Source organism: Mandrillus leucophaeus, unplaced genomic scaffold, assembly GCF_000951045.1.
Source record: "Mandrillus leucophaeus isolate KB7577 unplaced genomic scaffold, Mleu.le_1.0 Scaffold462, whole genome shotgun sequence".
Classification (NCBI taxonomy): domain Eukaryota; kingdom Metazoa; phylum Chordata; class Mammalia; order Primates; family Cercopithecidae; genus Mandrillus; species Mandrillus leucophaeus.
The window spans coordinates 961,332-974,055 of NW_012104943.1; the positions used below are offsets into that span (position 1 = coordinate 961,332).

The window sequence follows — 12,724 nt, forward strand, 5'->3', positions numbered from 1 at the left end:
AAATCCATTATATGTCAACCTAAGTAATGTTTAGGAAAGATAACGATTTTCAAAAAGAGTATTTTAGTGTGAGGAATAGGACTGTTTTACATTTTTGCAAATCTGTTTAATATCTGGCTTAATATTAGACAGCTAGACTCTTACATCTGCCTCTGCATTCATTCAGAGGCATCTTGGGGTATTTTGGTTTGGTTGAAGCATATGAAGAAAACTCAATTTCTCACAACTTGGAGAATGGAGGAGTGTTTTAATGACCTTTGCAGATAATTATGAAATTCTTCCTTGATACTACACCAAAATTCAGCAGGTAGTGGTTTCTTAAAGACTACTTGTAATGTGGAATCTGAAACCATATTGACGATCTTTTTGTACTCTGTTCCACTAAAATTCATTGCTTGATCTTGCACTTTGATTGGCTCTTATATTCAAGAATTATTTTCCCTTGGCTATTTGGAAAATATTGGTTCTGTGAGTTGTACAGATCTTCCAGACATTGACACATTTCATTAAACCATATCAAAAAAATTTCATTTGTTAATATCACCACCGATTTCATCAAGAAGTCTGGTTAAGTATTGGGAAGCTGTCAGTCTCACTGTGGCAGGTACAAGTTTTCCAAAATTGATTGGCAACAGATACTATCAGTTGTTTTCTTTGAAGTGACAAGTGGTTCATTTTTGAGAAAGTTTCTGCCACATACTTAAGTCTAAAAAACTATAGCTTGTCAGGCATTCTTTCAAGAAAGGGGGTGTTTGCCCCAGAAAGGTGCAAGTTTGGCTCATAACTCAATTACATAAGAATGTTTCCTCCAGCCCACCATCACATGCTGGTTTGCAGCAGAAGGGCTCTCTGCATCCTCTCACTCATTTCGTTACACAAACTGTTCAAAAGACACATACTCGGGGGTTGAGATTTATCAAATTAATAATTTTTATTGCATCGAGGACATTTGGAAGTGAAACTGGCTTTTTACTTTAATTTTTTTGCTTGCGAGCGCGTGGTGGTGAGGAATGTGTTCCTGCTAAGTACACTATGGGGCCACTGCCTGATTCGCGCTCAGGCATCAGCAGTTTTACTGTGCAAATGTCAAGCAGTGAAAAAAGTAAATAACATCTTGGTGCTATTATAAAAAGAGTTTTGGCTTCACAGTCCTCCTGCAAGGATCTTGAGGTCTTCCGGGGCTGCACACAGTCTTTGAGAGCCCACTCCTGGCTCAGAGTGAGACTGGTGGGCAGGCAGGTTAGAATCACTTGGGAGCTCAATGTCCTTTCCAGACCTGCCTGAACAGAATCTGTGTTTTAATGAGGTCCCCGGGAGATTTATATGCAGGTTAAAGTTTTCCTGTAGTCCCAGCTATTTGGGAGGCTGAGGTGGGAGGATGGCTTGAGCCCAGGAGGCAGAAGTTACAGAGAGCTGAGATTGCACTGCTGCACTCCAGCCTGGGTAACAGAGTGAGACTGTATCTGGGAAAAAAAAAAAAAAAGAGAGACAACCACTGCTGTTAAACAGAGGTCTGCAAAACTTTCCTTTAAAGGGCCACATAGTAAATACCTGTGGCAATGCCTCAACCCTGCCTTTGTAGCTTGAAAGTAGCCATAGACCATATATAAATGAATGAGCGTGGCTGTGTACCAGTACAACTTTATAGACACAGAAATTTGAATTTTATGTGCCCTTCATGTGTCACAAAATAGGTTTTTAAATATATTCTAAGCAGTTAAAAATGTAACCACTTAGAATCATGTCAAATTCATTCTGAGTTTGCAGGCCATGAGGAGAGCCAGATTTAGCTGGTGGGCCACAGTTGACTGACCTGTGCTATATAACACTTGAGTGCTCATTGAAATTACCAGGGGAGCTTCAAAAAAGCAAGCCCTAACCCTGTAATTCCTGAGTCCCATCCCCGATAAATTCTGATATAATTGGTCTGGGATGAAGCTGGTGCATCAGGATTTTCAGATGCTCCCCAGATTATTCCGATGTGCAGGAAAAATGGAGAACCTCTGCTCTATGATGTATTCCAAGAAAGTTGATTTTCTTTTAAGCATTTCTTTTTAAGATTTTAGAATTTGGCAGTGTCACCAAATGTCTGAGACCAGAATTATATATTGTAACCTGAGAGCAGGGTTTCTCACTCTTGGCACTGTGAACCCAAAACTACCTGAGATAGGTCTCAATCAATTTAGAAAGTTAATTTTAGCAAGGTTAGGAACAGGCCTTTGAAACAGCCTCAGGAGATCCTAATAACATGTACCTAAGGTGGATGAGGCACAGCTTACTTTTATACCTTTTAGGGAGACATGAGACATCCGTCAATACCTTTGAGATGTACATTGGTTCAATCTGGAAAGGCAGGACAACTCAAAGGGGGTCAGAGGGTGGCTTGCAGGTTATAGGAAGATTTAAAAATTATGTAAAGACCTGGAATCCATAGAAAGGAATGTCTGAGTTATGATGATAAGTGGTTATGGAGACCAAAGTTTTATCCTGTAGATGAAGCCTCCAGGTAGCAGGTTTCAGAGAGAATAGATTGTAAATGTCTCTTACCAGATTTAAGGTCTGTTGATATTAATGCTGGTTAGCTTTTCCTGAATTCCAGAAGGGTGGAGGGTATAATGAGGTATGTTTGAATCTCCCCTCCATTCATGGCCCGAACCAGTTTTTTCAGGTTCACTTTGGAATCCCCTTGGCAGAGAGCAGAAATCTATTCAGATGGTTGGGTGGGGAGGGGGATGGTGCTTAGATTTTTTTTTTTTTTTTTTTTTTTGAAACGGAGTCTCACTGTGTCGCCAGGTTGGAGTGCAGTGGCACAATCTCAGCTCACTGCAACCTCCAACTCCCTGGTTCAAGCGATTCTCCTGCCTCAGCCTCCCAAGTAGCTGGGATTACAGGCATGCGCCACCACACTCAGCTAATTTTTGTGTTTTTAGTAGAGATGGGGGTTTCACCATGTTGGCCGGGATGGTCTCGATCTCCTGACCTTGTGATCCGCCTGCCCTGGCCTCCCAAAGTGCTGGGATTACAGGTGTGAGCCACCCTGCCTGGCCCAGAGTTATTTTTGGTTTATAGCACTATTGGCATTTTGGGTGTGATCATTCTTTATTTCGGGGTGGGGGCTATCCTGTGTATTATAGGAGGTTTGGGAGCATCCCTGGCCTCTACCCACTAGATGCCAGTAGTGTCCCCTCACCCTCAGTTGTAACAACCAAAACTGTCTTCAGACACTGCTAAATGTCCCTGGGTGGCAAAATTGCCTGGATTAGGAACCAGTGGTCTAAACGATATACATGTTTTTTATGCTACCTCAGAGAATTTCAACATTGGAGCTATTGACATTTGGGGCTGGATAATTCTTTGTTATAAGAGCATATTCTGTGCACTGTGGGTTTTGAGCAGCATCCCTGGTCTCACTAGATGCCAGAAGCACCCTCTCCCCCAGCTTTGGCAACCAAAAATATCTCCAGATATTGCCAAATGTCCCCTGAGGGGCACAGTCACCCCCTGTTGAGAACTGCTTGGCCAGCTCAGAATCAGGGAAGCTTCTGTCCACTGACATTCACTGCTGCTTCTCAGGATTTTCACTCCCTCCATTTTCCCATTGCTTGTTGCTTGAAAGTTGTAAAGCTTGGTTCCTGCATCTTTTCTTTTTAATTTTGTGGCTCATTAAGAATCAGAAATATAGCAAGGAAGGCCCCATGTAGAGAGGTAAGGGTTTTGTGTGTGTGTGTGTATGTGTGGTGTGGGGACGGGGGAGGTGTTTGGGAGGGGGTGTGTGTGTGTGTGTATGTATGTGTGACATTCATTCCCTGGGGAAGAATCTGAGCCCTTGTTCCTGCCAGCCCTCCGTCTGAGCCAGCATTAAATCTGCAGCCAAGATCACAGACAACTTGGGCAAATCACTTGGCCATTATGAACTCACAGCCATGGCAACGGCCATCCACAAGCCTGAGGACAAAAAGTGTTTTATTCTGTTGTTCTGCACAAAAGGTTCTAGGGATGCTGGAGACAAAATAGCCTTTGAGAGTTAAAGGCATTGATGTGTATTTTTTTCCCTCCCTACTACATGGCTTATATTTAAACTGTCTTAGGCTAATGTACACTGTAATTTTTGTGTGAATCAAAACCTAAAATTCTTTTTATCCAGAGGCCAGCTAAATGAAGGCATAAGACATGAGCCCAACAGAGGCTTTTAGGGTTTGGTGAGAGGTATTGAGAATTACTATTAAAATGTGCTAGAAAGCCTGGCATTCTAGCCTGGCCAACATGGCAAGACTCCGTCTGTACTAAAAATACAAAAAATTAGCTGGGTGTAGTGGCGCGTGCCTGTAATCCCAGCTACTAGGGAGGCTGAGGCATAAGAATCACTTGAACCCAGGAGGTTAAGGCTGCAGTGAGTGGAGATCACACCACTCACTCCAGCCTGGGCAACAGAGTGAGATTCTTTCTCAGGAAAAAAAAAAAAAAAAGCCTGGCATTGATTTTTATTTTATACATGAATATATCACAGTCACCAAAAAAAAATGCTTTCCTTGCTTTTTCTCATTCACGTTACCCAATGTTGTCATTGCTGGTTTGAAGCTTGGGAAAATTCAGTCTGTGGATTTATAGGAGCATCCAAGAAAAGCACTGATTTTCCTTAGCTATCGTAAACTTTTAACAGCATGGTGTTCTGCTGGTACTTGGCACCACCCTTATATTTAAAAACATCAGCTTGCCTATGACTACTAAGGACAGCCTGAATCCCAGATCTACCTCCTTTGTGTGCACAGGCACTCCCAGCACTGCAGTGGGTAGGAGTGTGTGTGTTTAGAAATCTGCTTTCTCAGGTGACTCAATTCCTGTCTTCTCAGACCCTGCCTATGGCATGACACTAAAGCATGAAAAATTCCAAGGTTAATAGTACTTGCTTGGCTCACAAAAATGCACTCTAGCTGCACTCTTTTCAAGACGGTCGAACAACTTGGAACATTTTGTTTTTCTTCACTGTAGTCCTTGGAACTTGCCATTTGATTCACAAGTGATTGGAGGGTTATGGCCAAACCCAGTGGGCCACGTCTTAGAGAAGAAACATCACACGCCATTGAATATGAAAGCAGGCACTTCAGACAGACTCAGGATGCCACACCTGAGACTGGGAAGATGCCACTGTTGACTAGAAATGGGCTTGTCAAATTTTCATGTGCACACAAATCACCCCAGAGGGCCTGTTAAAATGCAGATTCTGACTCAGCTAGTCTGGGGCCATGCCCAACATTCTTCATTTCTCACAGGTTCCTCCCTGCTGAAGCTGATACTGCTGGTCCAATGAACACACTTTGCAAAGTACATGGAATTGACAAATGGTCCACTCGTATCTTTTCTTGACCTCTGATAGTTTTCCTTGTTGCCCAGTAGAAGCTGCCAGCATTCAAGTTCAACTCTTCTCAGCTACAGATCCACATATCCCTTCACATTATCCAGAGTGATCTTTCACAACCCCAATCTGTTTCCCATGTTTAAAAATGCTCCCTGGCAGACCAGGCATGGTGGCTCACACCTGTAATTGCAGCACTTTGGGAGGCCGAGGCGAAAGGATCACTTGAGCCCAAGAGTTAGAGAACAGCCTGGCTAACATAAGGAGACCCTGTCACTACAAAAAATTTAAAAAATAAAAAATAAGCTGGGTGCAGTGGCATGGGCCTGTGGTCCCAGCTACTTAAGAGGCCGAGGTGGGAGGATCGCTTAAGCCAGAGACTTCAGTGCTGCAGTGAGCAGTGATTGTGCCACTGCACTCCAACCTAGGCAACAGAGCAAGACTTTTAAAAAAAACAAAACAAAAAGAACTCAGTGGCTTCCCATGATTTTGAAGATAAAGTCCAGAATTCTGAAGGTGGCCTGGAAAGCCCTAGGTGGTCTAGCTCCTATATTACCTATATCCTCTAGCTCCTAAATAAACACATCTAGCTTTTTCTTACTTTTTGCAGCAGTTTTGGTTCCTCCAGGATGAGTGCGTGATATGTGACTAAATTGCCCAGTGTTCAAAAATATCATGCACACTGTTACCAGAGGTGGCTTCTATACTGACATAGAAGGTACAGTGGAGAGTGATCTGTTTATAGATGGTTGGATATCTACCACACATGCAATATTAACCCTGAAGATAACTGGTCAACTAAGCTAGAATAAGCTCTACATCTAGCTGTATTATGTCCCATAAACTTTTCCCATATTTTATGTCACTACCTTCTAGTCATGTTGGCTGGCACAGTCCATAAGAGTTTTATCTGTGCCAGTGGAGCAAAGATGGTGATTTCTGTTCTATAGGAGCTAGGGTTCCTACAGCCACAAATAAAATCATCTGCTGAAAACATAAGAGCATTGGCATCTGCTGAGAGAGCATGATTCATTGAAGTGATCCCCCAAATTCTCGAGTTTCTGGTTTTCTCTGCTGTTATAAAACTAGATCCACAGCATGAGCTGTACAGAGTCCTTGAGAGATTTAAATTGGAGGGAAACTTTAGCTTTGATTTAGTATTGAATTTGGGATTGAACAGCATCATTCTTCTAACCCGACTTGTCTTTTTGAGCCTGGGAGCAGCTGTGATATTTCTTTGGAATGCTCTAACCATTTGGATGAAAGACTGTTTGAAGTGGCAACTGTGGATTTGGAAGGACGAGTTCTATCATTAAAGGGCAAGTGTGCTACACCGTAACACCTAACTCTAACTCCAAATGATGAAAAAGGGTGTGGGTTTAGTTTAAAAATATATATATATATATATATTTATATATATACACACATAAATTCAGAGAATTAATGAACAGTTTTATCTGGTTATATGTCATTGTCACCACATCAACTGTTTAAGTATTCTGGATACTAGGTCTTTCTGTAGAAGGACCCCTCCAGTATGAATTATTTGCCCTTCTGTCCTTCCCTGCCTGCCTTCCCTCCACTCCCTTTCCACTGGCTCTGCAGGGGTCTGTATCTTTACCCCCATCATGCTGGACTATAATAATTGTGTTACTTGTCTGCCTGCAGTATTGGATTTATCTTGAAGCCAAAAAGGTATCTTATTTCACATTTGTATACTTGGCACCCAGTAGGTCTTCACAAAGTACTGAATTAATGAAATCCAACAGAAAATCCAGTTAGAACCCAGCTCACATTATAGAAAATCAAATATGTGACAATTCAAATGTCTTCCAAAGCAGTGTTCTGTGATGATGAAATGTCCTATATCTGTGTTGTCCAATACAGTACCCACTAGTCCATGTTACTTTTGAGCATATGAAATGTGATTTGTGCAACAGAGGACCTGAATTTTTCATTTTATTTAATTTTAAATAAATGTAAATAGCTACATGTGTTAGTGGCTACCATTTTGGACCATACAGTCCCAAGGCGTTACATCTTTATCCTTTAAGGACCAGATACAACTTTGTTAGTCAGGAAAGCAGGCATTCATCTTTTTCTTAACATGATCATAGAAGCTGAGAATGTGGGGAGGCTGTGAATGTTACAATACCCATGTCTGTTTTCTCTTTATAATGAGATACGTCAAGGCCAAGGATTCTAGTTTCTCTTAGCTTGGGAACCTAGAGAGAATTTGGACTTTGAGTTGCATTCCTCTCACCTCAGTCCCCAGAAAGTCATGTGACAAAATAAGATTGAGGTCTAACATCTCTGCTCACAAATCCCAAGTGTCTGAAGCTCTTTAAGATACTGACTTGCTAGTGAACTTGAACCATATCGTGCACTGGTTCCCTTTTTTTTTTTGAAAAGGAGCCTTGCTCTGTCGCCCAGGCTGCACTTCAGTGGCGCGATCTCAGCTCACTGCAACCTCTGCCTCCTGGGTTCAAGCGATTCCCTTGCCTCAGCCTCCCGAATAGCTGGGACTACAGGTGCAGGCCACCATGCCCGGCTAATTCGGCTAATTTTTTGTATTTTTAGTAGAGACAGGGTTTCACCATGTTAGCCAGGATGGTTCCCATTTTATATAGTTTCCCCAATCCATTTCAGGGAAGTTAGTCTTCCTAAAAACAGCTGCTCATGTTTTGAAATGAAAGGAAGCACAGCTTTCTTATGAAGCCCTGATATTTTTTATTTTCTGAAGCTCTGATGTTTTTTGTCTTCCAATAAACTAAAGAGAAATCTAGTAATGAGTTTTCATAGTCATTTTCCATAGGTTTAAGCGAATGCTGTTTTAAAAGGAATGCTCACTAAAATGAAAACATTCATCTATGGTGTTTTATGCTGGGTTGTCATTCCATAACCTAACTGTGAAGACCATTTGGGGGAATTTTTTTTTTTTTTTGGTCTGGCTTAATGTGCTTGCCCTGAAGTAATGAAGTGCCCTTGATTGCTGTTAAACACCATAATGCGTTTAAAGTTCAATTTCCCCGACAAGCCATTTACTTAAGGGTCTGGATAATATAAACAGGGACGGGAGGTTAGGAGAGGTACTGACATTATCCCGAGGCCAGTGCTGCCTTTACTGAAACATAAATGTCTCCAAACTGAAAATGTCACCTGGCTGTGCACCTCGGGCAGGTCTTTATGGACATCTCAAGTAAAAGTTTATTTTAAAAATGAATACAAGTCTCATCTTTTCAAGATTAACAGTGAGTTACGGCTGTCTCTCCTTCATTCCACTTCATGGATGTTCATTTTGGTTTTGTTTTTTTCTTCTGTTCTTTTTTCTCCTTCAAGTACTTAAATATCACCCACCAGTTCTGGTTTCTGACTCTGAACGTGTGTGTCGGGGAAGGTGGAAGCCGGGGAGGAGGAGGACTGTAAATGAATTGCTTGAGCTGACTGGGCTGGAGGGAAGCATTTTTATTAAAAATTTGAGATAATTTCTGATGTCAACTTGAATGAAATTTGAGTGGCTCTTGGTGACCTTGTACTTCACTGAATTAGGGACCAAAATACTTGTGACCTTTCCAAAACAATCACCTTGCTATTTGTTTGAACCGGGCGACGGCATAATTGCTGTATCAGATTCTCCCAGTTGCCCAGGAGGTCCAGGGCTTGGGGAAATCCGTTGGTTGCTACAGCAGCAGACGTATTGAAACCCCAGAACTGTGAGGCTGGAGACGACCTGACTGTTGCTTTCCTTCACAGAGCTGCAGCTTCACTGCTGTCCTCTTTTGACTGTGTTGGTGGAATGAGTGCTTCTCATAGGCACTTGAGCAGGACTCCCCCCACCACTCAGTCAATCAGGGAAGCTCTAGAATTGTAACTACCTTATAACTCTTTGTCAATTGACTGCTCTGCCATTCGCTACCCTTCCAGATTCTGAGCAAATTAAGTTACATTCCCTCTTGGAGCCTCAGGGTCCTCACTGCAGAATGTGAGATCACGGTAACTACCACACTGGCCCTTGGGATGTCGAAGTATTAACCATAGAGCATGAGAGGGGAGATGGAATAATTAAAGCCTTCTCTGTGAATATGTGGTATTCTTGAAGACCAGAGGCGTTCTTGCCCATAATGGCTGTATTTTTTCTCCTTTGGGTCCAGGCTGCTTTGAATGCTGCATCAAGTGTCTGGGAGGAGTCCCCTACGCCTCCCTGGTGGCCACCATCCTCTGCTTCTCCGGGGTGGCCTTGTTCTGCGGCTGTGGGCATGTGGCTCTCGCAGGCACCGTGGCGATTCTTGAGCAACACTTCTCCACCAACGCCAGTGACCATGCCTTGCTGAGCGAGGTGTAAGTATCCGGTTCCCTTTAAAAATGTATCTAAGGCCTGGCCTGGTGGCTCATGCCTGTAATCCCAGCAATTTGGGAGGCTGAGGCAGGCAGATCACCTGAGGTCAGAAGTTCAAGACCAGCCTGGCCAACATGGTGAAATGCCACCTCTACTAAAAATACAAAAAAAAAAAATTTAGCTGGGCATAGTGGTGTGTGTCTGTAATCCCAGCTACTTAGGAGGCTGAGGCAGGAGAATTACTTGAACCCAGGAGGTGGATGTTGTGGTGCACCAGGATGGCACCACTGCACTCCAGCCTGGGTGACAGAGTGATACTTTGTTTTTTAAAAAAAAGTATCTAAGATGCAACCACCTCATGATGTTTTTCAGAAAGACTACAGTGTGCTCTCCTGGCACAAAATGAATGCTTTTACTTAAAGTTCACTTTATGCAGATAGAAAAAGGTTCATGAGAGAAGGAAAAAGAAAGGGCCTAGAATGTGGTAGATGTTTAGGCCCCAGGGTGGAATGTTACTTGGGAATGTTGGGAATGGCATGGTATGCACATAGGACACTTCACACATGGTAGCTGTGGACGTGGGGGGCTGTGACATGGTGATAGGTGATGCTGCCGATTGTCTCAACAGAGTTGTATTGTTCCCAAGTAACAGATGCCTCCAGCTTTCTCCCAGGAAGTGACCATCCCTGGAATGGCAGGAGCCCTGTTAAGGACTGACCCCAACTCTGAGCCTCCAGGAGCAGTATTTTAACGTTAACTCTTCTAGCAGAAGAGCAGATCCCAGGGCATCCTCCATTGCAGAAGAGAGGAAGGTCCAGGGGTTTAGCAGCAGATCTCTGCCTTTCTTTCTGGAAACATTCTCAATGGAGTCACAGTGACTCCCATGCATAGATTCTCATAACTGTGCAAGCTCAGCAGCAATCTACTTATTTCCTTCGCATGTCTTCCCCTTTCTCCATTTCCTTCATTGTTTCTTTTTCTTCCCTTGAATCTCAAAGTTCCAGTGTTTATGTGTCTTATGATTATAAGAAACTTCTTTACCAGACTGAAAAAGACATGAATGAATTTTTATGGAATGGTCATGGAGTCATGTTGGAGACTCTTCAGTCCTTAGGGAATTTTATTCTTTCTTATCTGTTCACAAATGACCTCCAAAGAAATGAACACAGGTTGGGGAGATTATAAGGAGGGCTCAAGCAGGACAAGGGACTCACTGAGTGCCAACTATGTGCAAAGAAGAAATGTTTACCAAGACTGAACCTGGGAAAGGTGTATTGATTTAATTAGGTAGTGATCTCAATCTGTGGCTCTCAAAACTCTGAGCAGCTTTAAAAAAAGATCCCCATACCTTACCCCAGACCAATTAGGACATAAGCTCTGGGGCGGGATCCAGGTACCAGTATTTTCCAAGCTCCCCAGGTGATTCCAATGGGCAGCTGAAGGCTGAGGACATGTCATCCATCTTTGTTAGCTTTTGTGAGACAAACTGCATTGTGAATTAACTTTCTGTATCTTAAACCTACTCGACTTACTACTACTTGTGTGGTGGGAGTCACAATGCAAAAAACATCTCCCCAAATTACCCCCTAAAGAAGCCCTGAGTGCCTACTTAGGGGTTTTATCAGAGTGACATGAACCACTAGGCCTGGTTGGGAGGCATTTTGATAGGGCAGAAAGAACATGTTGTCATGGACCAGGGTTCAGATGCTGGCTTTGCCACTAACTGTGTATCCTCTGATGAGGAGCTTAACTCCTCAATACCTGTGTTTTACTTATGTCCGAAATGAGGATTCTAACCCTTGCCGCCCAGGACTCAGGTAAGGATTAAAAGATTACAACTGGATGCTGCCCTGAGCAGAGGAAACATCATTCCCACCTTGGAAGGAAGGCCCATGTTGCTGGGACATGGGCAGGGATGCCGCCCAGGATGCTGCACAAGTACATCAAAGCCATCAGTGGGGCGAGTGATGCGCTCACAGGAACATCCCCGTCATGTCCTCTCTCCAGCGTCCAGAACCGTAGTCACTACCAGGCAGTGAATTTAATGGTTCAGGATCTCTTCTTCTCTTTGTAGGATACAACTGATGCAGTATGTCATCTATGGAATTGCGTCCTTTTTCTTCTTGTATGGGATCATTCTGTTGGCAGAAGGCTTTTACACCACAAGTGCAGTGAAAGAACTGCACGGTGAGTTTAAAACAACCGCCTGTGGCCGATGCATCAGTGGAATGGTGAGTGTGAACTTCTGATAACTGATTGTTTGATGTACAACCAGAGCCATGCCTTGATGTATTTCCTTGTATTTGGCAAAAGCTACCAGGTATCGAGCATGGATGGAGGGTCCATGACACAAATACTGGCCTTACCAATTTAGAGTTAGGACTATAAAAACTTGCAACATGTTATTGATAGTAAATTAAAATCTATGGCTGGTAGAAATAAATCAAATGTTCTCATCAGTGTAAAGGTGAAAAGGGTGCTGAAGATTTTTCAAATGCCAAGTTCCCACTATAGAAGGAGATAACTTTCATGTGGTCTCAGTGCTTCCCTTTGGTTGTCTTTAAATATGGATCATGGCCATAAAGACATACATGGACTATGGAAAATCGTCCTGATCCTTCTGTAAATACTTACCAGCACCTGCTGTACAGAGCGCCTATCTGGGCTTTGCTAGCCACTAGAGATGCAAAGATTCAAATACAGCCTTCTTTCTCAAACAGCTTATAGTCTAAGACAGGGGTTAGCAACTATGGACTGTGGGCAAAATTTGGTGTACTACCTGTTTTTGTATAGCTCAAGACTAAGATTTCTCTTTTGAGATGGAGTATCACTTTGTCTCCAAGGGCAGTGTCACGATCTCCACTAACTGCAACCTCTGCCTCCTGGGTTCAAGCGATTCTCCTGCCTCAGCCTCCCGAGCAGCTGGGATTACAGGCGCCCGCCACCACCACCTGGCTAATTTTTGTATTTTTAGTAGAGAAAGGGTTTCACCATGTTGGTCAGGCTGGTCTTGAACTCTTGACCTCAGGTGATCC

The 12,724-nt window shown here is 43.1% G+C and overlaps 1 protein-coding gene across 11 annotated transcripts in view; it reads left to right on the forward strand.

Annotated features, from left to right (window-relative positions):
- GPM6B (glycoprotein M6B) overlaps positions 1–12,724 on the forward strand; it is a 184,129-nt gene that overhangs the window by 146,105 nt on the left and 25,300 nt on the right. For 10 of the 11 annotated variants that reach the window (XM_011994819.1, XM_011994823.1, XM_011994825.1 and 7 more), the window contains 2 exons: positions 9,505–9,691; positions 11,764–11,920. In XM_011994819.1, coding sequence (XP_011850209.1) covers positions 9,505–9,691; positions 11,764–11,920 — 344 coding nt within the window. Of the gene's footprint in view, positions 1–9,504; positions 9,692–11,371; positions 11,507–11,763; positions 11,921–12,724 lie in introns of those variants that run through there. The other variant, XM_011994826.1, reaches the window with a different exon arrangement.